The 25,643-nt window shown below is 51.5% G+C and overlaps 1 protein-coding gene across 4 annotated transcripts in view; it reads left to right on the plus strand.

Annotated features, from left to right (window-relative positions):
- ZC3H14 (zinc finger CCCH-type containing 14) overlaps positions 1-23,041 on the plus strand; it is a 33,100-nt gene extending 10,059 nt beyond the window's left edge. Inside the window, exons 2-17 of one of the 4 annotated variants that reach the window (XM_075331056.1) lie at positions 1,687-1,729; positions 1,818-1,932; positions 2,421-2,461; positions 2,551-2,704; positions 2,779-3,181; positions 3,275-3,447; positions 3,537-3,637; positions 11,400-11,600; positions 11,687-11,761; positions 12,716-12,857; positions 12,973-13,184; positions 16,372-16,480; positions 16,655-16,791; positions 21,690-21,772; positions 22,041-22,147; positions 22,875-23,041. In XM_075331056.1, coding sequence (XP_075187171.1) covers positions 1,687-1,729; positions 1,818-1,932; positions 2,421-2,461; positions 2,551-2,704; positions 2,779-3,181; positions 3,275-3,447; positions 3,537-3,637; positions 11,400-11,600; positions 11,687-11,761; positions 12,716-12,857; positions 12,973-13,184; positions 16,372-16,480; positions 16,655-16,791; positions 21,690-21,772; positions 22,041-22,147; positions 22,875-22,881 — 2,103 coding nt within the window. In that variant the 3' untranslated portion in view covers positions 22,882-23,041. The remainder of the gene's footprint in view (positions 1-1,686; positions 1,730-1,817; positions 1,933-2,420; positions 2,462-2,550; positions 2,705-2,778; positions 3,182-3,274; positions 3,448-3,536; positions 3,638-11,399; positions 11,601-11,686; positions 11,762-12,715; positions 12,858-12,972; positions 13,185-16,371; positions 16,481-16,654; positions 16,792-21,689; positions 21,773-22,040; positions 22,148-22,874) is intronic. The other 3 variants (XM_075331057.1, XM_075331058.1, XM_075331059.1) reach the window with 3 other exon arrangements.
- Positions 23,042-25,643: the final 2,602 nt, after the last annotated feature.

Consider the following 25,643-nt stretch of genomic DNA (forward strand, 5'->3'; position numbering starts at 1 on the left):
GGGTGTGCGCTAGTGGTGAGGGGGCGTCTGCATTGTGGGGTGTGCGCTAGTGGTGAGGGGGCGTCTGTGCATTGTGGGGTGTGTGCTGGTGGTGAGGGGACGTCTGTGCATTGTGGGGTGTGCGCTGGTGGTAAGGGGGCGTCTGTGCATTGTGGGGTGTGCGCTGGTGGAGAGGGGGCGTCTGTGCATTGTGGGGTGTGCGCTGGTGGAGAGGGGACGTCTGTGCATTGTGGGGTGTGCGCTGGTGGTGAGGGGGACGTCTGTGCATTGTGGGGTGTGCGCTGGTGGTGAGGGGGACGTCTGTGCATTGTGGGGGGTAACGTCTGTGCATTGTGGGGTGTTGTCTTGCTAAATTCTACTAAAATTGCTAAATTCTACTAAAAAGGGGCTGAAAGCCCGTACTTACGAAGCGCTCACTGATATCCTAATCAGGCACGAATACTAATATTCTTTATAGCAAGATACTATTTATTTTAATAGCACATGAATAGTTAATGGTACATAGGGATTTAGAACTATAGTCATAGAATCTTATACAATAACAGAAATATGCATCAACATTACCGTTATGTTGTAGCACGCCTTTCTCATCGGAGGGAACTCGATTTAATGATAAAGGAAACAACATGGCATCATCTTGCATCACAGGAGCAGTGCGTACACTTCAATGTCCTGGAAGGTTTCCCTTAACTTTAAGCGAGTCCGGTGTATTTTTATAGGAAAACTTTGTAGGTTGTGTTTAAATGGTCACCAGCATGTGACAGCTGAGTCATGTTCATGTAACTTGACCACAGACTGCTGTGGGCACCAGCAGCTTCCTGCACATTTACTTGTACATGCTGCCAGTTGACAACTGACCGACCACAGTTGACCATAGTGTTAGTGAAATATTGCAATGAGCCGTAAGTTTCATATGCAAGCTTCCTTAAACCTGTCTTTAAGCCAACCACAAGTTTCCGGTAAGTGGAACTGTAAATGTGACTTCCTCATTATCTTGAAACTGCTTCAAAACCTGTTTGACATGTATTCTTTGGTCATCATAGTGAAATTGGTTATCCAAAGGACATCTCTTTGATACTGAATTATTGATAGGTCAAATAATATCTGGGATCACTCCTATCTTTTGATTATGATTCCTATCTAATCACACATTCTTTCAGTCATATCACATTGGTATCACAGGTGTGCGCTGGTGGTGAGGGGGCGTCTGTGCATTGTGGGGTGTGCACTGGTGGTGAGGGGGCGTCTGTGCATTGTGGGGTGTGCGCTGGTGGTGAGGGGGCGTCTGTGCATTGTGGGGTGTGCGCTGGTGGTGAGGGGGCGTCTGTGCATTGTGGGGTGTGCACTGGTGGTGAGGGGGCGTCTGTGCATTGTGGGGGGTAACGTCTGTGCATTGTGGGGTGTGCACTGGTGGTGAGGGGGCGTCTGTGCATTGTGGGGTGTGCGCTGGTGGTGAGGGGACGTCTGTGCATTGTGGGAGGTAACGTCTGTGCATTGTGGGGTGTGCGCTGGTGGTGAGGGGACGTCTGTGCATTGTGGGGTGTGCGCTGGTGGTGAGGGGGCGTCTGTGCATTGTGGGGTGTGCGCTGGTGGTGAGGGGGCGTCTGTGCATTGTGGGGGGACGTCTGTGCATGGTGGGGGGAGATGGGTCCTGCTTCTTGTAACAATTGTTGGTTTTGTTCGTAGACGGCCATTAAGGGGAAGCTGCAGGAGCTCGGTGCGTACGTCGGTAAGACCCTTAAATATGAATGTTTAATCTTCGGCTGTAGACATGGCCTGACCCCCGCACTCCCCTCCCCCGTTATCTCCTTCTTCAGACGAGGAGCTCCCCGATTACATCATGGTGATGGTGGCGAACAAGAAGAGTCAGGACCAGATGACAGACGACTTGTCGCTCTTCCTGGGGAACAACACGGCCAGATTCACCACCTGGTAACCGCATATCCGGCTCCAGGGGCTCCGCCGGCGGCAGGGTGGTGGAAACCAGTGCTCATGCCAGCCAGTGCGCTCACTAGGAAGACTCCAGCCCTTCCTTACACATATACTCATGTATAATGAGCTGACAATGAAATCCACGGCGCTCTGTCCCCCTGCGGCGCTCTGTCCCCCTGCGGCGCTCTGTCCCCCTGCGGCGCTCTGTCCCCCTGCGGCGCTCTGTCCCCCTGCGGCGCTCTGTCCCCCTGCGGCGCTCCATTCATCCATCAATTCCCGGGCGTCTGACTTTCCCCGATCCTGAGATCGCAGCGGCTGCAATGCTCCATCCTGGGGGATCCCCACAGTCAGTGATTGGTGTGCAGACTTTATATTTCTCACAGCTGAGGGTTTGGCACAATTGTATTCCTCTCCTGGTTATTCGCTCCGTCCAGAAATGGACCTCACAGCTGGTTTTCCGTCGCTATGTGGCACTTTCTGTTTTCTAGGCTGCAGGGCGTTCTGGACAAGCTGCGCTCCGTCACTCCAGGTCTGTGCCTTTTTTTTGGGGGGGGGGGGGGGGAGTGATGATGTGCTGAGATTTCCTTTAATGTTTTTTTTTACCCATTCTATGTCCAGAAACGAATAGCCTGAAAGCCTCGGAGGCCATCATCTTCAACAGCAGCATGCCGCCCCTGAAGAGTGTGCCGCCGAGCAGAGAGGAGCCTGCGAGGGAAGCGCCTCCAGCTCGCCAGGAGCGCCTGCACAGCGACTCGCGGCCTCCGAGCGTCAGGTACGGCGGCTGGCCAGAGGTGCCGGATCATGCGGTCCCTGCTGCTCTCATGCGCTGCGTCCTTTATATTCCAGGGTCTCCGCTGATGCGGTCACGGCTGCCCGTCTCACCTCCGCAGTGAAGCCCATGTATGAATTCTCCCCGTCTGATGCCATCATTGACATTAAACTGGACTCAGACGATCCATTCATTGACGACTTGAGCTACGGCCCCGACAATTTGCTGTACTCCAGGAAGAGATCGGCCGCAGCGGTCAGTACCAGACCCCAGCGGCCGGCGGCTCCGCTGTACAGACCCCCCGGGAGCGGTCAGAGCCTTTACCAGGTTACAGAGCACAACGCCACATATAGACCCCAACCCGCAAGACCAAAGGACCCTCAGGTCAGCAGATTGCTGAGTGCCACAAGGATGTATGACCCCCAGGACGTGGGCCCCGCGGAGGAGGCGTACTTGTCCACCATGGTGTCTGTGCGGGAGGTAGGTGCAGGTCACTTCTCAGACTCGAAAGGAGAAATGCGGAGTCACTGAACGGTCTCATCCCCCTAATACCCCCCCCCCCGTCTGGTTTAGGGGGACAGTTCCCGTAAGAGGAAGATCCCAGTGGCCAGTTCTGTGGTGAAAGTGAAAAGATTGGCTGCGGAAGAGGAGGAGGACGACGACGAAGAAGAGGAGGAGGAGGAGAACCTGTCCCGGGCAGCCGGGTTACTGAGCAGCGTCTCTGTGCCCTCCCGGCCGGAGAGAAGGTAACGACCGGTCACTGGCCTCACCCTCCATAGTCCCTGCTTGTTCATTGTCTGCAGCCAAGGATTTCAGGCTTTTGTCTTATTTTTAGACCGACCCTTCCCCCTTCAAAACAGGCCAACAAGAACCTGATCCTGAAAGCCATATCCGAAGCCCAGGAGTCCATCACTAAGACCACCAGCTACTCCGCAGGTAACGGGGGCCGCACGCGCAATGCAGGGGCCCGGAGCAGAAACGGGGATACAGCAGCGAAACCGCTGTGTCTACAATGTAATGAATCTGGAGGTTTATATGTGACTGATATCAGCCCCTCTTATAACGCTCCAGTGCTGATATAACCCCAGACATTACACATGTGACGGATATCAGCCCCTCTTATACCGCTCCAGTGCTGATATAACCCAGCAAATAAGCAAAGGAACCAAAGATTGGTGTTCCTTCCAGGACAAGGGCTCACAATTTGTTAGGGAATAGCACCAGTGAGATAATATTAAAATTTAACCTTTATTTTATTCCTTAAAACACACAAAAAGCAATATTAAAACCGAAGGTTTGACCATGCAGGTCACAAATCACACACTGCCCAGAGCTGTATATAAAGCTCAAAAGGGCCACAGATACGTCCCTTGGGCAAGATAGACAATGGGACAACTAAATCATGTGTTGAGAGCTGGTTAACACTATCAGTGGATAGCACATAGTCATAACGACAATAGTTCCATTATGCTCAGGTCAGAGTCATAAAATAACACAGGCAAAAGGATATATATTTTTCCTTCACTGAAGGTACGAAAAATACATATAAACACCTATTGGCTGTAATCAACACACAAATTAGGCAAAAAAAACAGGGAAGATCTCACCCATTCAGATGATCTTCTGTTGCTTATCACAGCATCTCTTGCTGACAGGGCCAAAATGGGGCTTGGATTCCAGGTTGATGTAACTCACCCTAAACCCCATTGACTCCCGTCCTAACAAGGACGGTCCACAACTGAACCTATTGTTGTCCTTGTTCAAAACAGCCCCACATGCCTCCCGACGCGTTTCGTCACGTTTTAGTGACTCCTCAGGGGACCAAACATGGGTTAAAAGTATCAGGGCCAGTGATGGTGTAATGCCTGCAAGGTCCACACACACCAAATGCTGCAAACAGTTAGCCCCACTCATTCTGACCTATAAATGTATGGTCGGGGCCCACAAAGCCAATCCACAAAACTTCCGATCAGGTGCAACATTAATCACCTCACACGATCAACACTCACCACCAGCTGAAGGAGTAAGGACGCCAGGATTCCACGTGTCACAGTGTTTCCATATCGTTCAGTCTCCATTATCCAGCATGTGCACAGGACTTCCTGGTTGTGTTCACAGAAGCGAGGCTTGGAACACATCACGTGATACACACATGGTTCACCATGTGATCCACCGTGTCATCGCTTCATTCTGAGCATTACAGCAGTGTAGGATCTGCCCACACCAGTGGGACACGCCCCCGGCCGTCCAGGCTGCTTATAGGGAAAAATCCAAGCAGCCTGTCACATATGTGCAGGCACATCCAGCCCAGAGTCAGCCGCACAGTGTTGTGTATATCCAAAACCACTGGGCAAGTGTATCACATGTTTCATGAGCCTATTTCAAACTTACCCTTGTCCCCATTAGTCTGTGCTGGAGACAAAGTTAGGCTCGTCATAACCATCAATATGTATATCATTATTTTAGTAACTCCATTAGGTAATTAAGATAAGCACTGTGTGAGATATATATGAGGTTTGGTGAGTGTTGCGGAAGTTGTGTAATTTAATATGCTTCAAGTCAAAGAAAAAATGGAAGGTAAAAAGTTACTCTTCCACCATGCTAGTAGCAAAGTGGGTCATAAAATGACCTCATTGTGTCCAATGATATTTTAGCAGGCTGGAAAGTCAGTGGTCTAGGGATCATTATTTCTAGCAGAGAAGGGATAGAACAGAAGGTGACAGTGTCATTATGCTCAAACCGAGCGAAATCCGAGAGAAGTCAGATGTAACAGCCATAGTTTAACTGCTCATTCAGGCCTTTGGGGGCCACTGTATCCAACCTGAAAATCCACCTGGTCTCTCGTTGTAGTACCAGGCGGTCCCAGTCACCACCTCTCAGGGGTTGTTCAATCTTATCAATACCAATAAATGATATGACGTTTTTCTTTCCTCCGTGGACATTATTTACATGTCGGGCTAAGGGGGTCTCTCTCTTATGTTCTATGTCCCCCAAGTGGTCCCCAATACGCCGTCTAAACTCCCTGATGGTTTTTCCCACGTATTCAAGGCCACATTCGCATGTGGCCTTGTAGATAATACCCCGGGACCGGCAGTTTATGAAGTGGCGTATATCAAATAGCTCCTGAGTGACATTTGAGTTAAAGTTTTTTGAGGAGTTGATGAATGGACATGCCACACATTTCCCACATCTATAGCACCCTTTCATGTTAGATTTTAGCCAAGTATGTTGTTGGGGTGCCTGGAAGTGGCTGTGGACAAGTCTATCCTCAATCGACCTCCCTTTTTTGTAGGTGACGTGGGGATATTCACCGACCTTATGTTCAAGGTCTTTATCCATTCGGAGGATACCCCAGTATCTTTCCAAGATATTTCTTACTTGTTGTGACCCGTTTGAATAGGTCGTGATGAACCTGATTGGTCCATCACCACCTTTCTCGGGGGCTGAAACTAGGAGGTCTGTTCTCTTTATTGTTTTAGTTTCATTATAGGCCTTTTTCAAAACTCTTTCAGGATAACCTCTCTCCAAGAACCTATCCCTGAGATCATCTGCTTGATGTTTAAATGATCTCTCATCGGAACAGTTCCTCCGCATCCTCAGATACTGGCCCTTAGGTATTCCCCTTTTGAGGGGTGCTGGGTGATTGCTCTCCCATCTTAGAAGGGAGTTTGTAGAGGTTGGTTTTCTGTAGGTGCGCGTTTTAAGGGCACCTCCCTCTGTCTTAGTGACCAAGATATCCAAGAAAGGTAGGGTAGTGCGATTGGTCTCGTAGGTAAAGTGTAAACCAATAGGGTTGTCATTTAGTTTGTTAACAAAGCTTTCAAGGGTACTCTCCGGGCCACGCCAGATGACGAATACGTCATCAATATAGCGTGCCCAGAGTTCCACTCTGTGGGTGTCCTCCACTTCGTCCTCGCCGGCAAAGACCATTGTCTCCTCCCACCAGCCCAGGAGCAAATTTGCATACGAGGGGGCACAAGGGCTCCCCATCGCGGTGCCCCTGCGCTGGTGGAAGAATTTACCGTCGAAAACAAAGTAGTTCCTAGTTAGACAAAAATTGAGTGCCCTCAGTACAAAAGCATTATGTTGTAAGAATTGACAACCCCTGGTGGACAAGAAGTACTCAGCAGCCTGCAATCCCTTGTCATGCGGTATTGAGGAGTACAGTGCCTCCACATCAATACTTGCCAAAATGCACCCATCATCAACACATATACCATCGATCTTCCTCAGAAAATCGGTGGAATCTCTGGTATAGGATTGCAAAGATGTGACAAAGGGTCGCAAGACAATGTCCAAATATTTGCCCAGATTTTGGCAAATGCTATTGATTCCCGATACTATGGGTCTGCCTTTGAGTGGGTCTAGTCCCTTGTGCACCTTCGGTAGCCCATAGAAGGTAGCAATAGTTGGATTCTGGGGCAGCAGGAATTCATATTCTTTCTTGTCAATAACCTTAGAGGCCAAGGCCTCATCCAGCAAGATTTTTAATTCAGACAAAAACATCTTTGTTGGATTTTCCCTCAAAACGTCATACCCTTCTCTATCATCCAAGAGATCCAGGCACATTCTGCGGTATTTTTCAGAGTCCAGGATCACCACATTGCCTCCCTTATCTGAGGGTTTTATCACAATGTGGCGATCCTGTTCAAGCCCCCGCAGGGCCCTGATTTCCTCTCCCGTACAGTTATAAGTGGAGAAAGGATTTTGCTGACTCAATTTTTTCAAATCCTCTGTCACCAGATTGACGAAAACATCCACTGTGGACATCTCACTTTGTGGAGGCGGCATTTTTGTGCTTTTATTTTTTAAGATGGTAAAGGGCCCCTCACCCCTAGTGTTGGGATTTTCTATGGCTAATGATTCGAGTAGCCTAACATCCGACAGCATGTCGGGTGGAATACCTAATTCTTCACAGGTCCTACCATCTTGTCTACAAAAATGCTTCCTCCACTTGAGTTTTCGTGCGAAGAGGTTCAAGTCTTTGACACACATAAATAAATTGAAATCGGATGTGGGGACAAAGGAGAGACCCCGTTCAAGCATAGACTTTTCCAAATCACTGAGAGGTCGGGAGGACAGGTTAAGAACCTGCAGGCCTATTTCGGAAATTGGCCCCTCCCCTCTGTTCGGCTCCTCAGTGAGTACTCGCGGTCTAAAAAACGAGGCCCCTGTGTAAATTGGTTTCCTCTGCCTCTGTTAGAGAAAGAGCCTTTCCCTTTTCGCGCCTGACCCCCTCTCCCACCCCTGGTATCACTCTCAGAGGCCTCGGTGTCAGAGGATGAGGGGTCTATGGGGATCTCGGTATGCAGTGTTTTGTTATTAAGGAAAATATATGCTCTGTTCTCTCTAAAATCCTGTAGATCGCGAACAAATTGTTTATGTTTTCTTTCTTTTACGTTATGTTGGAATCTCTCTATGTCATTTTGTAGTGTCAATTCTTTTTTAGAAAAATCTGGTTCACCAGAGAACTTTTTGGCTGAGTCTATCAGTTCTTTAAGGCTATCATTAAGGTGCAACAGGGTATTTTTTTCCTCCTCTAAGAGGAGTCTCATAAATCTGTGAGCACTCTCAGAATGAAGCGATGACACGGTGGATCACATGGTGAACCATGTGTGTATCACGTGATGTGTTCCAAGCCTCGCTTCTGTGAACACAACCAGGAAGTCCTGTGCACATGCTGGATAATGGAGACTGAACGATATGGAAACACTGTGACACGTGGAATCCTGGCGTCCTTACTCCTTCAGCTGGTGGTGAGTGTTGATCGTGTGAGGTGATTAATGTTGCACCTGATCGGAAGTTTTGTGGATTGGCTTTGTGGGCCCCGACCATACATTTATAGGTCAGAATGAGTGGGGCTAACTGTTTGCAGCATTTGGTGTGTGTGGACCTTGCAGGCATTACACCATCACTGGCCCTGATACTTTTAACCCATGTTTGGTCCCCTGAGGAGTCACTAAAACGTGACGAAACGCGTCGGGAGGCATGTGGGGCTGTTTTGAACAAGGACAACAATAGGTTCAGTTGTGGACCGTCCTTGTTAGGACGGGAGTCAATGGGGTTTAGGGTGAGTTACATCAACCTGGAATCCAAGCCCCATTTTGGCCCTGTCAGCAAGAGATGCTGTGATAAGCAACAGAAGATCATCTGAATGGGTGAGATCTTCCCTGTTTTTTTTGCCTAATTTGTGTGTTGATTACAGCCAATAGGTGTTTATATGTATTTTTCGTACCTTCAGTGAAGGAAAAATATATATCCTTTTGCCTGTGTTATTTTATGACTCTGACCTGAGCATAATGGAACTATTGTCGTTATGACTATGTGCTATCCACTGATAGTGTTAACCAGCTCTCAACACATGATTTAGTTGTCCCATTGTCTATCTTGCCCAAGGGACGTATCTGTGGCCCTTTTGAGCTTTATATACAGCTCTGGGCAGTGTGTGATTTGTGACCTGCATGGTCAAACCTTCGGTTTTAATATTGCTTTTTGTGTGTTTTAAGTGCTGATATAACCCCCAGACATTACATATGTGACTGATATCAGCCCCTCTTATAACGCTCCAGTGCTGATATAACCCCAGACATTACATATGTGACTGATATCAGCCCCTCTTATAACGCTCCAGTGCTGATATAACCCCAGACATTACATATGTGACTGATATCAGCCCCTCTTATAACGCTCCAGTGCTGATATAACCCCAGACATTACATATGTGACTGATATCAGCCCCTCTTATAATGCTCCAGTGCTGATATAACCCCCAGACATTACATATGTGACTGATATCAGCCCCTCTTATAATGCTCCAGTGCTGATATAACCCCCAGACATTACATATGTGACTGATATCAGCCCCTCTTATAATGCTCCAGTACTGATATAACCTCCAGACATTACATATGTGACTGATATCAGCCCCTCTTATAATGCTCCAGTGCTGATATAACCCCAGACATTACATATGTGACTGATATCAGCCCCTCTTATAATGCTCCAGTGCTGATATAACCTCCAGACATTACATATGTGACTGATATCAGCCCCTCTTATAACGCTCCAGTGCTGATATAACCCCAGACATTACATATGTGACTGATATCAGCCCCTCTTATAATGCTCCAGTGCTGATATAACCCCAGATATTACATATGTGACTGATATCAGCCCCTCTTATAATGCTCCAGTGCTGATATAACCCCAGACATTACATATGTGACTGATATCAGCCCCTCTTATAACGCTCCAGTGCTGATATAACCCCAGACATTACATATGTGACTGATATCAGCCCCTCTTATAATGCTCCAGTGCTGATATAACCCCAGACATTACATATGTGACTGATATCAGCCCCTCTTATAATGCTCCAATGCTGATATAACCCCAGACATTACATATGTGACTGATATCAGCCCCTCTTATAATGCTCCAGTACTGATATAACCTCCAGACATTACATATGTGACTGATATCAGCCCCTCTTATAATGCTCCAGTGCTGATATAACCCCAGACATTACATATGTGACTGATATCAGCCCCTCTTATAATGCTCCAGTGCTGATATAACCCCAGACATTACATATGTGACTGATATCAGCCCCTCTTATAATGCTCCAATGCTGATATAACCCCAGACATTACATATGTGACTGATATCAGCCCCTCTTATAATGCTCCAGTACTGATATAACCTCCAGACATTACATATGTGACTGATATCAGCCCCTCTTATAATGCTCCAGTGCTGATATAACCCCAGACATTACATATGTGACTGATATCAGCCCCTCTTATAATGCTCCAGTGCTGATATAACCTCCAGACATTACATATGTGACTGATATCAGCCCCTCTTATAACGCTCCAGTGCTGATATAACCCCAGACATTACATATGTGACTGATATCAGCCCCTCTTATAATGCTCCAGTGCTGATATAACCCCAGATATTACATATGTGACTGATATCAGCCCCTCTTATAATGCTCCAGTGCTGATATAACCCCAGACATTACATATGTGACTGATATCAGCCCCTCTTATAACGCTCCAGTGCTGATATAACCCCAGACATTACATATGTGACTGATATCAGCCCCTCTTATAATGCTCCAGTGCTGATATAACCCCAGACATTACATATGTGACTGATATCAGCCCCTCTTATAATGCTCCAATGCTGATATAACCCCAGATATTACATATGTGACTGATATCAGCCCCTCTTATAATGCTCCAGTGCTGATATAACCCCAGACATTACATATGTGACTGATATCAGCCCATTATAACGCTCCAGTGCTGATATAACCCCAGACATTACATATGTGACTGATATCAGCCCCTCTTATAATGCTCCAGTGCTGATATAACCTCCAGACATTACATATGTGACTGATATTGGATTTTGTTTCCTGTTATTTATCCAACGTCCATTTATAAATTATCCAATAAGTAATATTGTAGTTTCCGGTGCAGTCGCTGAGCAGGGATGCTGCAGGCGGTGCAGTCGCTGAGCAGGGATGCTGCAGGCGGTGCAGTCGCTGAGCAGGGATGCTGCAGGCGGTGCAGTCGCTGAGCAGGGGTGCTGCAGGCGGTGCAGTCGCTGAGCAGGGATGCTGCAGGCGGCGCCGGCTTCTCAGGTCTTATGAATGTGTTTTTGTTTTTTTTGTCTTGAACCCTAAAAGCTGCACCAAAACAAATGGTTCCGGTCGCCCCGCGGACCCGTCTGCTGCCCGAGGAGGAGCTGATCCCACCGAGGAGCAGAGAGTCTGTGCTGCGCTACCTGGAGCCGGAGGAGGCCGCCGTGATGGACCCTACACCACATACAGCCCACCCTACTCCAGGTGCGGCCCACCATGCCCTTACATACACCGCGGCCGGGAGAGGTGCCAGTATAAAACCCGCTATACGCGTGCGTCCAGGACCCCTCCTCCCAGATGGACAGCTCCTGTAAGTCTTTGTGTCATTGCAGTAGATCAGCGCAGAATGGACGTCCTCTCCCGACTGCAGCCCGATCCCTCCAGTGAAGCGCAGCTCTGGAGTCCAGGTATGGAATATAAGGCCACTGCATTTACTATTCTTCAGGTCTCAGAGCTGAAATATCTTCGCATTCCCTCCTGTGTCCACCTACTTGTTGACTGTTTCCAGTACGACTGCATCGAAGCCACGGTTGCAGTGTGCATACTAGCAAAGTCCCAATATTCGGTCCGCACCGATGAGGCTTGTTATACATGACCATGTCAGGAAAGTTTCCACCAGTGGAACGCCAGCTAGATTTGTGATTGCAGCTCTGGAGTTAAGAAATGAGCAGACTAGTGATTGCAGCTCTGGAGCAGTGTTCACACCATGTGTTTTTATGATTTAATCAGAATGTACATCTATGAGATTATTATACGTGAACCTCTTCTAAAGGGGGCTTTACACGCTGCGACATCGCTAACGATTTATCGTCGGGGTCACGTCGTTAGTGACGCACATCCGGCGCCGGTAGCAACATCGCAGCGTGTGACACAAATGAGCGACGATCAACGAGCGCAAAAACGTGAAAAATCGTTGCTCGTTGACACGTCGCTCCTTTCCTTAATCTCGTTGCTGCTGCTGGTACGATGTTGTTCCTGCGGCCGCACACATCGCTACGTGTGACACCGCGGGAGCGACGAACATCTCCTTACCTGCGTCCTCCGCCAATGCGGAAGGAAGGAGGTGGGCGGGATGTTCCGGCCGCTCATCTCCGCCCCTCCTCTGCTATTGGACGGCTGCCGTGTGACGCCGCACGAACCGCACCCTTAGGAGGCGAATTGCCGGCCAGAGCGACGTCGCAGAGCAGGTAAGTCCGTGTGACTGGTGTTAGCGAAGTTGTGCGCCACAGGCTGCGATTTGCCCATGTCGCACAAACTATGGGGGCGGGTATGATCGCTAGCGATATCACAGGGTATAAAGTGCCCTTTGCACTTGTGCTGGAGCGTCGCTGGTATTAATGCTGGTTGTTTTTCTGTATCAGAGGAGGTGGCGGAGAACCTCAGACCCACCGACAGCCGCTCCTTCATCCTCAAAAGACCCAAAATCACCAAAGATCCTGCCGTCCAAGGAATTCCCACAGTCGTGGAGGGCCAGCTGCAGCCGAGCCGCCTGATCCAGCCCAGGTACGTCAGCCATGCACCCGCCGGCCAGTGCCGCCTGGCACGCAGCGCCACCTTGTGCCACATTTACACGGCACGCAGAAAGCCAGTAAGTGATTCTCTTTTTTGTCCACATCAGAGAATCTGTGGTACCTGAAAAACCTCCAAGTCCAAAATTCATAGTAACCCTGGAAGGCGTTCCCAGCCCGCCGGGATACCTCTCTGATCAGGAAGCGGAGGAAGAACCCATGTGTTACACCGAACAAGGAGAAGAATATCCGGAGGCGTACAGTGCCCTGAGCAGGACGGAGCCGGGGTGCCCCATCCCACAGGATCCCCCCGGCACACACGGTACGTCCCGGCACTGCCCACCGCAGGTGGTGGCACAGATGTATGGCGGGCACTGAGCCCGGAACGTAGCTTACCAGTAAGATGAAGGTCTGCGAGGACCCGTCTGTTATGTCAATAAGAGAATAAACAGCAGCCGCTCACCGTCCTGCAGCGGTTATAGGGGCTTAGGACCCCCTTATCACCGGGCGCCAACACACAAAGGGCTCATGACCGCCTTATCACTGGGCGCCAACACACCAAGGGCTCAGGACCTCCTTATCACCGGGCGCCAACACACCAAGAGCTCAGGACCTCCTTATCACTGGGCGCCAACACACCAAGGGCTCAGGACCTCCTTATCACCGGGCGCCAACACACCAAGGGCTCATGACCGCCTTATCACTGGGCGCCAACACACCAAGGGCTCATGACCGCCTTATCACCGGGCGCCAACACACCAAGGGCTCAGGACCTCCTTATCACCGGGCGCCAACACACCAAGGGCTCAGGACCTCCTTATCACCGGGCGCCAACACACAAAGGGCTCAGGACCTCCTTATCACCGGGCGCCAACACACCAAGGGCTCATGACCTCCTTATCACCGGGCGCCAACACACCAAGGGCTTATGACCTCCTTATCACCGGGCGCCAACACACCAAGGGCTCATGACCTCCTTATCACCGGGCGCCAACACACCAAGGGCTCATGACCTCCTTATCACTGGGCGCCAACACACCAAGGGCTCAGGACCTCCTTATCACCGGGCGCCAACACACCAAGGGCTCAGGACCTCCTTATCACCGGGCGCCAACACACCAAGGGCTCATGACCTCCTTATCACCGGGCGCCAACACACCAAGGGCTTATGACCTCCTTATCACCGGGCGCCAACACACCAAGGGCTCATGACCTCCTTATCACCGGGCGCCAACACACCAAGGGCTTATGACCTCCTTATCACCGGGCGCCAACACACCAAGGGCTCAGGTCGGTGACCGGCGTCAGACATGATCTTCTTATGTCCAGTACACGGCAGTAACAGCCGAGATAAAACGCCGAGGAGAAGCTTAGTGCGATGGATCCAGCCTCATTCACAGGTCTCTGCTGCATGTGACCTGCGATTTCACACGTCCCGGAGACATGGACTCACAAAAACCCATTAATATCTATGGGTCTGCGCCCACATCCGCATCTTCACATTATACTCGGTACTCGAGTCATACCCAACAGAGCATCTAACTGGTTGTTACCAGTACTGAGCACCCGAGCATGGCAGTGCCCGCTCATCACTAGTTACCAGTACTGAGCACCCGAGCATGGTAGTGCCCGCTCATCACTAGTTACCAGTACTGAGCACCTGAGCATGGTAGTGCCCGCTCATCATTAGTTACCAGTACTGAGCACCTGAGCATGGTAGTGTCCGCTCATCACTAGTTACCAGTACTGAGCACCCGAGCATGGTAGTGCCCGCTCATCACTAGTTACCAGTACTGAGCACTCGAGCATGGTAGTGCCCGCTCATCACTAGTTACCAGAACTGAGCACCAGAGCATGGTAGTGCCCGCTCATCACTAGTTACCAGTACTGAGCATCTGAGCATGGTAGTGCCCGCTCATCACTAATTACCAGTACTGAGCACCCGAGCATGGTAGTGCCCGCTCATCACTAGTTACCAGTACTGAGCACCTGAGCATGGTAGTGCCCGCTCATCACTAGTTACCAGAACTGAGCACCTGAGCATGGTAGTGCCCGCTCATCACTAGTTACCAGTACTGAGCACCCGAGCATGGTAGTGCCCGCTCATCACTAGTTACCAGTACCGAGCACCCGAGCATGGTAGTGCCCGCTCATCACTAGTTACCAGTACTGAGCACCCGAACATGGTAGTGCCCGCTCATCACTAGTTACCAGTACTGAGCACCTGAGCATGGTAGTGCCCGCTCATCACTAGTTACCAGTACTGAGCACCCGAGCATGGTAGTGCCCGCTCATCACTAGTTACCAGTACTGAGCACTGGAGCATGGTAGTGCCCGCTCATCACTAGTTACCAGTACTGAGCACCTGAGCATGGTAGTGCCCGCTCATCACTAGTTACCAGTACTGAGCACCTGAGCATGGTAGTGCCCGCTCATCACTAGTTACCAGTACTGAGTACCCGAGCATGGTAGTGCCCGCTCATCACTAGTTACCAGTACCGAGCACCCGAGCATGGTAGTGCCCGCTCATCACTAGTTACCAGTACTGAGCACCCGAGCATGGTAGTGCCCGCTCATCACTAGTTACCAGTACTGAGCACCTGAGCATGGTAGTGCCCGCTCATCACTAGTTACCAGTACTGAGCACCCGAGCATGGTAGTGCCCGCTCATCACTAGTTACCAGTACTGAGCACTGGAGCATGGTAGTGCCCGCTCATCACTAGTTACCAGTACTGAGCACTCGAGCATGGTAGTGCCCACTCATCACGAGTAGCTGCTTATCTCAGCACACAAGGCTCTGCCATTCGACACTAGAATTTATGGCGTTCTGTGGACCGATTCATGTGCTATAAACCTTATTTTTTTTCCTGTGTAAAGCTGTGGCTTTTATCGATTCTGTCCGATCACACTGTATTGCAATTGTGACCCATTCACACCTCTTTTCGGCGGGTGACCTTTGCATTTGAGTGGTTCAGCAGCATTGATTGGTGCCCGGTCTGATTGCTGCTGTATAGCGCAGCTGGCACCTCCCTGGCACAGATCGGCTCCCACACTGGGGCATAGTGTATTGCGTGCAGTTGAGGTGTTGGGGTTCAGTGTGTGACCCTGTGGCCGTGCTATGTGCAGGGATGGGAGAAGTTACATCCAGGCAGCAAGAATATTGTGTACAGACTTTCCTCTCCGTTCAGGCCTCGCTCACAGCCGTGTATTTGGTCCTTCCACCAAATGACGCTCTTACACAGTGTGCGACGCTTGCATTGGTCTGTTACAGATGTGAATAGCCCAGGTAATGGCAGGCGGCTCCTGCCCGTCCATGCTGCGCACTAACACCGTTGTCTGCAATATTTGCAGCCGTGGCCGATCTGCTGTTGCTGCAGATACGTCGTGTGTAGAGAAGCGCACTATATACTTCCGGGTCTCTGTGCTGCAGAGGTTTAGGCTCCTGGTGACGGTGGAGCTGCTGCGCAGGAAAGGTTTTCTCCAATCAGAAGTTTTCTTTCTTCCGCAGAGTCCAGCGACGTTCCACCCAAAGCCAAGATCGCAGAGCGCTGCAAGTACTGGCCGGCGTGTAAGAACGCGGAGCGCTGCACCTACCACCACCCCACTACACCCTGCAAGTAGGTGACTGCCTGCACAGACCTGCTGCGTGCATGCTCCACAGACCTGCTGCGTGCATGCTCCACAGACCTGCTGCGTGCATGCTCCACAGACCTGCTGCGTGCATGCTCCACAGACCTGCTGCGTGCATGCTCCGTGGCCGCTGATTGCTCATGGTTCTTCTTTCCCTGCAGAGCTTTTCCCAAGTGCCGCTTTGCAGAGAAATGCTTCTTCATACATCCAAATTGTAAATTTGATGCAAGGTGCACCAAGGCCGACTGCCCGTATACCCACGCCAGCAGACGGATGCCGGCACCGCCGATAAAACCAGGTACATGCTACAGACGGCCGAGCTGGCGGACAATGCTCCATCACCCTGCCCTAGACCCAATCTCATCCACAAGCTACGAAACAAGTGCAGCTTTGGATGTGATTGGAGTAACAATATGCAAAGTCTCATGTGCAGGATACATCATACAATCGGACTATATAAAATCCCGCACTGGGGGATGTATGGGGCGGTCTGCTCCTCTAATGGGGGGATCCTGACATTGGGTAGTAGGAATGGAAGCATGTATGGGGCGGTCTGCTCCTCTAATGGGGGGATCCTGACATTGGGTAGTAGGAATGGAAGCATGTATGGGGCGGTCTGCTCCTCTAATGGGGGGATCCTGACATTGGGTAGTGGGAATGGAAGCATGTATGGGGCGGTCTGCTCCTCTAATGGGGGGATCCTGACATTGGGTAGTGGGAATGGAAGCATGTATGGGGCGGTCTGCTCCTCTAATGGGGGATCCTGACATTAGATAGTAGCAGTGGAAGCATGTATGGGGCGGTCTGCTCCTCTAATGGGGGGATCCTGACATTGGGTAGTAGGAATGGAAGCATGTATGGGGCGGTCTGCTCCTGTAATGGGGGGATCCTGACATTGGGTAGTGGGAATGGAAGCATGTATGGGGCGGTCTGCTCCTCTAATGGGGGGATCCTGACATTGGGTAGTGGGAATGGAAGCATGTATGGGGCGGTCTGCTCCTCTAATGGGGGGATCCTGACATTGGGTAGTGGGAATGGAAGCATGTATGGGGCGGTCTGCTCCTCTAATGGGGGGATCCTGACATTAGGCACTAGCAGTGGAAGCATGTATGGGGCTGTCTGCTCCTCTAATGGGGGGATCCTGACATTGGGTAGTGGGAATGGAAGCATGTATGGGGCGGTCTGCTCCTCTAATGGGGGGATCCTGACATTGGGTAGTGGGAATGGAAGCATGTATGGGGCGGTCTGCGCCTCTAATGGGGGGATCCTGACATTAGGTAGTAGGAATGGAAGCATGTATGGGGCGGTCTGCTCCTCTAATGGGGGGATCCTGACATTGGGTAGTAGGAATGGAAGCATGTATGGGGCGGTCTGCTCCTCTAATGGGGGGATCCTGACATTAGGTAGTAGGAATGGAAGCATGTATGGGGCGGTCTGCGCCTCTAATGGGGGGATCCTGACATTAGGTAGTAGGAATGGAAGCATGTATGGGGCGGTCTGCTCCTCTAATGGGGGGATCCTGACATTGGGTAGTAGGAATGGAAGCATGTATGGGGCGGTCTGCGCCTCTAATGGGGGGATCCTGACATTAGATAGTAGGAATGGAAGCATGTATGGGGCGGTCTGCTCCTCTAATGAGGGGATCCTGACATTGGGTAGTGGGAATGGAAGCATGTATGGGGCGGTCTGCTCCTCTCATGGGGGGATCCTGACATTAGGTAGTAGGAATGGAAGCATGTATGGGGCGGTCTGCTCCTCTAATGGGGGGATCCTGACATTGGGTAGTGGGAATGGAAGCATGTATGGGGCGGTCTGCTCCTCTCATGGGGGGATCCTGACATTAGGTAGTAGGAATGGAAGCATGTATGGGGCGGTCTGCTCCTCTAATGGGGGGATCCTGACATTGGGTAGTGGGAATGGAAGCATGTATGGGGCGGTCTGCTCCTCTAATGGGGGGATCCTGACATTGGGTAGTGGGAATGGAAGAATGTATGGGGCGGTCTGCTCCTGTAAAGGGGGGATCCTGACATTGGGTAGTAGGAATGGAAGCATGTATGGGGTGGTCTGCTCCTCTAATGGGGGGATCCTGACATTAGTAGGAATGGAAGCATGTATGGGGCGGTCTGCTCCTCTAATGGGGGGTTCCTGACATTAGTAGGAGTGGAAGCATGTATGGGGCGGTCTGCTCCTCCTAATGGGGGGATCCTGACATTAGGTAGTGGGAATGGAAGCATGTATGGGGCGGTCTGCTCCTCCTAATGGGGGGATCCTGACATTGGGTAGTGGGAATGGAAGCATGTATGGGGCGGTCTGCTCCTCTAATGGGGGGATCCTGACATTGGGTAGTAGGAGTGGAAGCATGTATGGGGCGGTCTGCGCCTCTAATGGGGGGATCCTGACATTGGGTAGTGGGAATGGAAGCATGTATGGGGCGGTCTGCTCCTCTAATGGGGGGATCCTGACATTGGGTAGTAGGAGTGGAAGCATGTATGGGGCGGTCTGCTCCTCTAATGGGGGGATCCTGACATTGGGTAGTGGGAATGGAAGCATGTATGGGGCGGTCTGCTCCTCTAATGGGGGGATCCTGACATTGGGTAGTAGGAATGGAAGCATGTATGGGGCGGTCTGCTCCTCTAATGGGGGGATCCTGACATTGGGTAGTAGGAGTGGAAGCATGTATGGGGCGGTCTGCGCCTCTAATGGGGGGATCCTGACATTGGGTAGTGGGAATGGAAGCATGTATGGGGCGGTCTGCTCCTCTAATGGGATCCTGACATTGGGTAGTAGGAATGGAAGCATGTATGGGGCGGTCTGCTCCTCTAATGGGGGGATCCTGACATTAGTAGGAATGGAAGCATGTATGGGGCGGTCTGCTCCTCTAATGGGGGGATCCTGACATTGGGTAGTGGGAATGGAAGCATGTATGGGGCGGTCTGCTCCTCTAATGGGGGGATCCTGACATTGGGTAGTGGGAATGGAAGCATGTATGGGGCGGTCTGCTCCTCTCATGGGGGGATCCTGACATTAGGTAGTAGGAATGGAAGCATGTATGGGGCGGTCTGCTCCTCTAATGGGGGGATCCTGACATTGGGTAGTGGGAATGGAAGCATGTATGGGGCGGTCTGCTCCTCTCATGGGGGGATCCTGACATTAGGTAGTAGGAATGGAAGAATGTATGGGGCGGTCTGCTCCTCTCATTGGGGGATCCTGACATTGGGTAGTGGGAATGGAAGCATGTATGGGGCGGTCTGCTCCTCTAATGGGGGGATCCTGACATTGGGTAGTAGGAATGGAAGCATGTATGGGGCGGTCTGCGCCTCTAATGGGGGGATCCTGACATTAGATAGTAGGAATGGAAGCATGTATGGGGCGGTCTGCTCCTCTAATGGGGGGATCCTGACATTGGGTAGTGGGAATGGAAGCATGTATGGGGCGGTCTGCTCCTCTAATGGGGGGATCCTGACATTGGGTAGTGGGAATGGAAGAATGTATGGGGCGGTCTGCTCCTGTAAAGGGGGGATCCTGACATTGGGTAGTAGGAATGGAAGCATGTATGGGGTGGTCTGCTCCTCTAATGGGGGGATCCTGACATTAGTAGGAATGGAAGCATGTATGGGGCGGTCTGCTCCTCTAATGGGGGGTTCCTGACATTAGTAGGAGTGGAAGCATGTATGGGGCGGTCTGCTCCTCCTAATGGGGGGATCCTGACATTAGGTAGTGGGAATGGAAGCATGTATGGGGCGGTCTGCTCCTCCTAATGGGGGGATCCTGACATTAGGTAGTGGGAATGGAAGCATGTATGGGGCGGTCTGCTCCTCTAATAGGGGGATCCTGACATTGGGTAGTGGGAATGGAAGCATGTATGGGGCGGTCTGCTCCTCTAATGGTGGGATCCTGACATTGGGTAGTAGGAGTGGAAGCATGTATGGGGCGGTCTGCGCCTCTAATGGGGGGATCCTGACATTGGGTAGTGGGAATGGAAGCATGTATGGGGCGGTCTGCTCCTCTAATGGGGGGATCCTGACATTGGGTAGTAGGAGTGGAAGCATGTATGGGGCGGTCTGCTCCTCTAATGGGGGGATCCTGACATTGGGTAGTGGGAATGGAAGCATGTATGGGGCGGTCTGCTCCTCTAATGGGGGGATCCTGACATTGGGTAGTAGGAATGGAAGCATGTATGGGGCGGTCTGCTCCTCTAATGGGGGGATCCTGACATTGGGTAGTAGGAGTGGAAGCATGTATGGGGCGGTCTGCTCCTCTAATGGGGGGATCCTGACATTGGGTAGTAGGAATGGAAGCATGTATGGGGCGGTCTGCTCCTGTAAAGGGGGGATCCTGACATTGGGTAGTAGGAATGGAAGCATGTATGGGGTGGTCTGCTCCTCTAATGGGGGGGATCCTGACATTAGGTAGTAGGAATGGAAGCATGTATGGGGCGGTCTGCTCCTCTAATGAGGGGATCCTGACATTGGGTAGTGGGAGTGGAAGCATGTATGGGGCGGTCTGCTCCTCTAATGGGGGGATCCTGATATTGGGTAGTAGGAATGGAAGCATGTATGGGGCGGTCTGCTCCTCCTAATGGGGGGGATCCTGACATTAGGTAGTAGGAATGGAAGCATGTATGGGGCGGTCTGCTCCTCTAATGGGGGGATCCTGATATTGGGTAGTAGGAATGGAAGCATGTATGGGGCGGTCTGCTCCTCTAATGGGGGGATCCTGACATTAGGTAGTAGGAATGGAAGCATGTATGGGGCGGTCTGCTCCTCTAATGGGGGGATCCTGACATTGGGTAGTGGGAATGGAAGCATGTATGGGGCGGTCTGCTCCTCTAATGGGGGGATCCTGACATTGGGTAGTAGGAATGGAAGCATGTATGGGGCTGTCTGCTCCTCTAATGGGGGGATCCTGACATTAGGCACTAGCAGTGGAAGCATGTATGGGGCGTTCTGCTCCTCTAATGGGGGGATCCTGACATTAGGCACTAGCAGTGGAAGCATGTATGGGGCGTTCTGCTCCTCTAATGGGGGGATCCTGACATTAGGCACTAGCAGTGGAAGCATGTATGGGGCGTTCTGCTCCTCTTATGGGGGGATCCTGACATTAGGCACTAGCAGTGGAAGCATGGCCGCCTAGTGCCTGTTCTTTGCCGCACTTTGAGGTTGTCACATCATATCTCCCGTGTATATGTTTCTGCAGTGGCACATATCCCTCCGGTGGTGCAGCAGTGCCGTTATTTCCCCTCCTGTAAGAAGACAGAGTGTCCGTTCTATCACCCCAAGGTAAGTGACCGCGGTCTGTGCTGCACCGGTCCGGTGCTCGGTGGCTGGACCTCGGCTGCCGTCACCCTGTGCCCGGCGCACTGGCCATCTCTTCTACTAGGCTCATGGCGTTGTGGCACCGTTCACGTCCAGTATTGCCCGGGATAAGGCATCTGCAGCAGACGTGGGGACTGCCCTGGGGCCCCGGACCGGACCAGATCATCACCGGTGCCCACAATCCACGGGACGGACGCCATTACTTATGTCGTCCTCTCTTTATTTCTCTCAGCACTGCAGGTTCAGCAGTAGCTGCACTCGCCCGGACTGCGAGTATTATCACCCCACGGTCCCCGTCCCTCCCCGGCACGCGCTGACGTGGACCCGGACCCAAGCCAGGTAACATTGGGGTGCTCGTCTATAAGGACTTTCCATGAAAACTTAAGAGCCTACATGTTCCCTCTTCTCACATACAGACATGACGTAGTGATTGTTTGCAGATAGATGCAGCCGTGGGGTTGGACGGTCACAGCCGTGGGGTTGGACGGTCACAGCCGTGGGGTTGGACGGTCACAGCCGTGGGGTTGGACGGTCACAGCCGTGGTCAGACATCTCTGATCCCAGCTGGTTGCCGTGGTCCATAGCTATCGTGGCATTGGTACGGGTAGACTGGCTTATATTTGTGCCTCATGACATGATCGCCACCGCTAATTAAATTGAAAGAAAATGTTTATTTTCCTCCGCCACAAAGGGGAAGGTGCCACGTGATTAGCGCCACGTCACTGCTGGCCCCTGAATGTGGTGGCACAAACAAACCTTCTGCCTCTGTAAATTTGGTGCTTTGGTATTAGTGTATTGAGGGTTATGATTAGGTTGTGTCCTCAATATTAGATCAGTGGGGGTCCGATACAACCCCCCCCGATTGTCTCTGGCAGCGGCCGCATGTGACTCCGCAGGGGCCACAGTCCTCTGTACTGCGCCGCGGCTCATGTTCAGCTCATTGGGTGCGGAGCTGCAGGATCAGTCCGAGCTCAGCTGATGGGATACAGGGACTGTACATGGCGGATACTTCATATCTTACCTCTGCTCCGTCGGTTGCACTAACCGCTCGTTTTTCTCTCCTCAGCGACTGATGCTGCGTCCTCGGCCTCCAGAGACCACGCGCTCGTCTCACCAGCGCGCACCACACACGGGGTCCTGGGTGGTTTTTTTTTTTCCCGTGTTCCACGTTTTATATTCTTGTTGTTAAGAAAAGTGGTGCCTGAGTTTATTAAAAAAAAATGAAAAACCTAATCTATGTGTCAGTGTGTAAATGGAGGCTGATGGTGTTTGCTGCACAGACATTGCCCTGATCACAAGCCTCTGGGGCTTGCGCTGTTTCTGAACTACAAGCCCCAGCATGCCTGGTCACACGCAGGGAGAGAAGTGTACTTTGCCTCTATTCGGATCACAGCTTCATAGATTCTGCTCTTCCTATAGCAATCCGAGCCGAGCCTGACACATTGCACCAAATCCCCAGTCTAGACCCCGGACGTGCAGCTCATCGAGAGGGAGCGAAAGACTCATGTACCCCAATACTGCAGAAATGAATGCAACCGCTCCGCGCCCTGGAACGCAATCTCCCGCCGCTCCGCGCCCTGGAACACAATCTCCCGCCGCTCCGCGCCCTGGAACGCAATCCCCCGCCGCTCCGCGCCCTGGAACGCAATCTCCCGCCACTCCGCGCCCTGGAACGCAATCTCCCGCCGCTCCGCTACCAGAAAAAAGAAGTTGCAGTTTCAGAAAATAGCAACTCAGGACAAAGTTTGATTTTGCAGTCATTGAACTGACCTGGAAGAAGGGAATTTTGTTACTTACCGTAAATTCCTTTTCTTCTAGCTCTTATTGGGAGACCCAGACGATTGGGGTATAGCTACTGCCCTCTGGAGGCCACACAAAGCACTACATTAAAAGTGCAAGGCCCCTCCCCCTCTGGCTATACCCCCCCCGTGGTATCACGGGTTCTCCAGTTTTAGTGCCAAAGCAAGAAGGAGGAAGCCAATAACTGGTTTAAACAAATTAACTCCGAATAACATCGGAGAACTGAAAAACCGTTCAACATGAACAACATGTGTACCCGCAAACAACAAAAAAACATCCCGAAGGACAACAGGGCGGGTGCTGGGTCTCCCAATAAGAGCTAGAAGAAAAGGAATTTACGGTAAGTAACAAAATTCCCTTCTTCTTCAGCGCTCTATTGGGAGACCCAGACGATTGGGACGTCCAAAAGCTGTCCCTGGGTGGGTAAAGAAATACCTCATGTTAGAGCTGCAAAACAGCCCTCCCCTACGGGGGTGTCACTGCCGCCTGCAGGACTCTTCTACCTAAGCTGGCATCCGCCGAAGCATAGGTATGCACCTGATAATGCTTGGTGAAAGTGTGCAGACTGGACCAGGTAGCTGCCTGGCACACCTGTTGAGCCGAAGCCTGGTGACGTAATGCCCAGGACGCACCCACGGCTCTGGTTGAGTGGGCTTTTAGCCCTGAAGGAACCGGAAGCCCCGCAGAACGGTAGGCCTCTAGAATTGGTTCTTTGATCCATCGAGCCAGGGTGGCTTTAGAAGCCTGCAACCCCTTGCGCGGACCAGCGACAAGGACAAAAAGTGCATCGGCACGGCGCATGGGCGCCGTGCGGGAAATGTAGATTCTGAGTGCTCTCACCAGATCTAGCAAACGTAAGTCCTTTTCATACCGGTGAACCGGATGAGGACAAAAAGAAGGCAAGGATATATCCTGATTAAGATGAAAAGAGGATACGACCTTAGGGAGAAACTCCGGAATAGGGCGCAGCACTACCTTGTCCTGGTGGAACACCAGGAAGGGAGCCTTGGATGACAGAGCTGCCAGCTCAGACACTCGCCGAAGCGATGTGATCGCAACAAAAAACGCCACTTTCTGTGACAGCCGAGAAAAGGAAACTTCCTTCAGAGGCTCGAAGGGCGGCTTCTGGAGAGCAACTAGTACCCTGTTCAGATCCCATGGATCTAACGGCCGCTTGTACGGGGGCACAATATGACAGACCCCCTGCAGGAACGTGCGCACCTTAGAAAGACGTGCTAGACGCTTCTGAAAAAACACGGATAGTGCCGAAACTTGCCCTTTAAGGGAGCTGAGCGACAAGCCCTTTTCTAACCCCGATTGCAGGAAGGAAAGAAACTTGGGCAATGCAAATGGCCAGGGAGACACTCCCTGAGCAGAGCACCAGGATAAGAAAATCTTCCACGTTCTGTGGTAGATCTTAGCCGAATTCGACTTTCTAGCTTGTCTCATTGTGGCAACGACTCCTTGAGATAATCCTGCAGATGCTAGGATCCAGGACTCAATGGCCACACAGTCAGGTTCAGGGCCGCAGAATTCTGATGGAAAAACGGCCCTTGGGACAGTAAGTCTGGTCGGTCTGGCAGTGACCACGGTCGACCGATCGTGAGATGCCACAGATCCGGATACCACGACCTCCTCGGCCAGTCTGGAGCGACGAGTATGATGCGGCTGCACTCGGATCTGATCTTGCGTAGCACTCTGGGCAAGAGCGCCAGAGGCGGAAACACGTATGGGAGCTGAAACTGCGACCAATCTTGAACCAAGGCGTCTGCCGCCAGAGCTCTTTGATCGCGCGACCTCGCCATGAATGCCGGGACCTTGTTGTTGTGCCGGGATGCCATTAGGTCGACGTCCGGCACTCCCCAGCGGCGACAGATTTCCTGAAACACGTCCGGGTGAAGGGACCATTCCCCTGCGTCCATGCCCTGGCGACTGAGGAAGTCTGCTTCCCAGTTTTCTACGCCTGGGATGTGAACCGCGGATATGGTGGATGCTCTGTCCTCCACCCACATTAGAATGCGCCGGACTTCTTGGA

The sequence above is a fragment of the Anomaloglossus baeobatrachus genome, chromosome 12 (genome assembly GCF_048569485.1).
Source record: "Anomaloglossus baeobatrachus isolate aAnoBae1 chromosome 12, aAnoBae1.hap1, whole genome shotgun sequence".
NCBI lineage: Eukaryota > Metazoa > Chordata > Amphibia > Anura > Aromobatidae > Anomaloglossus > Anomaloglossus baeobatrachus.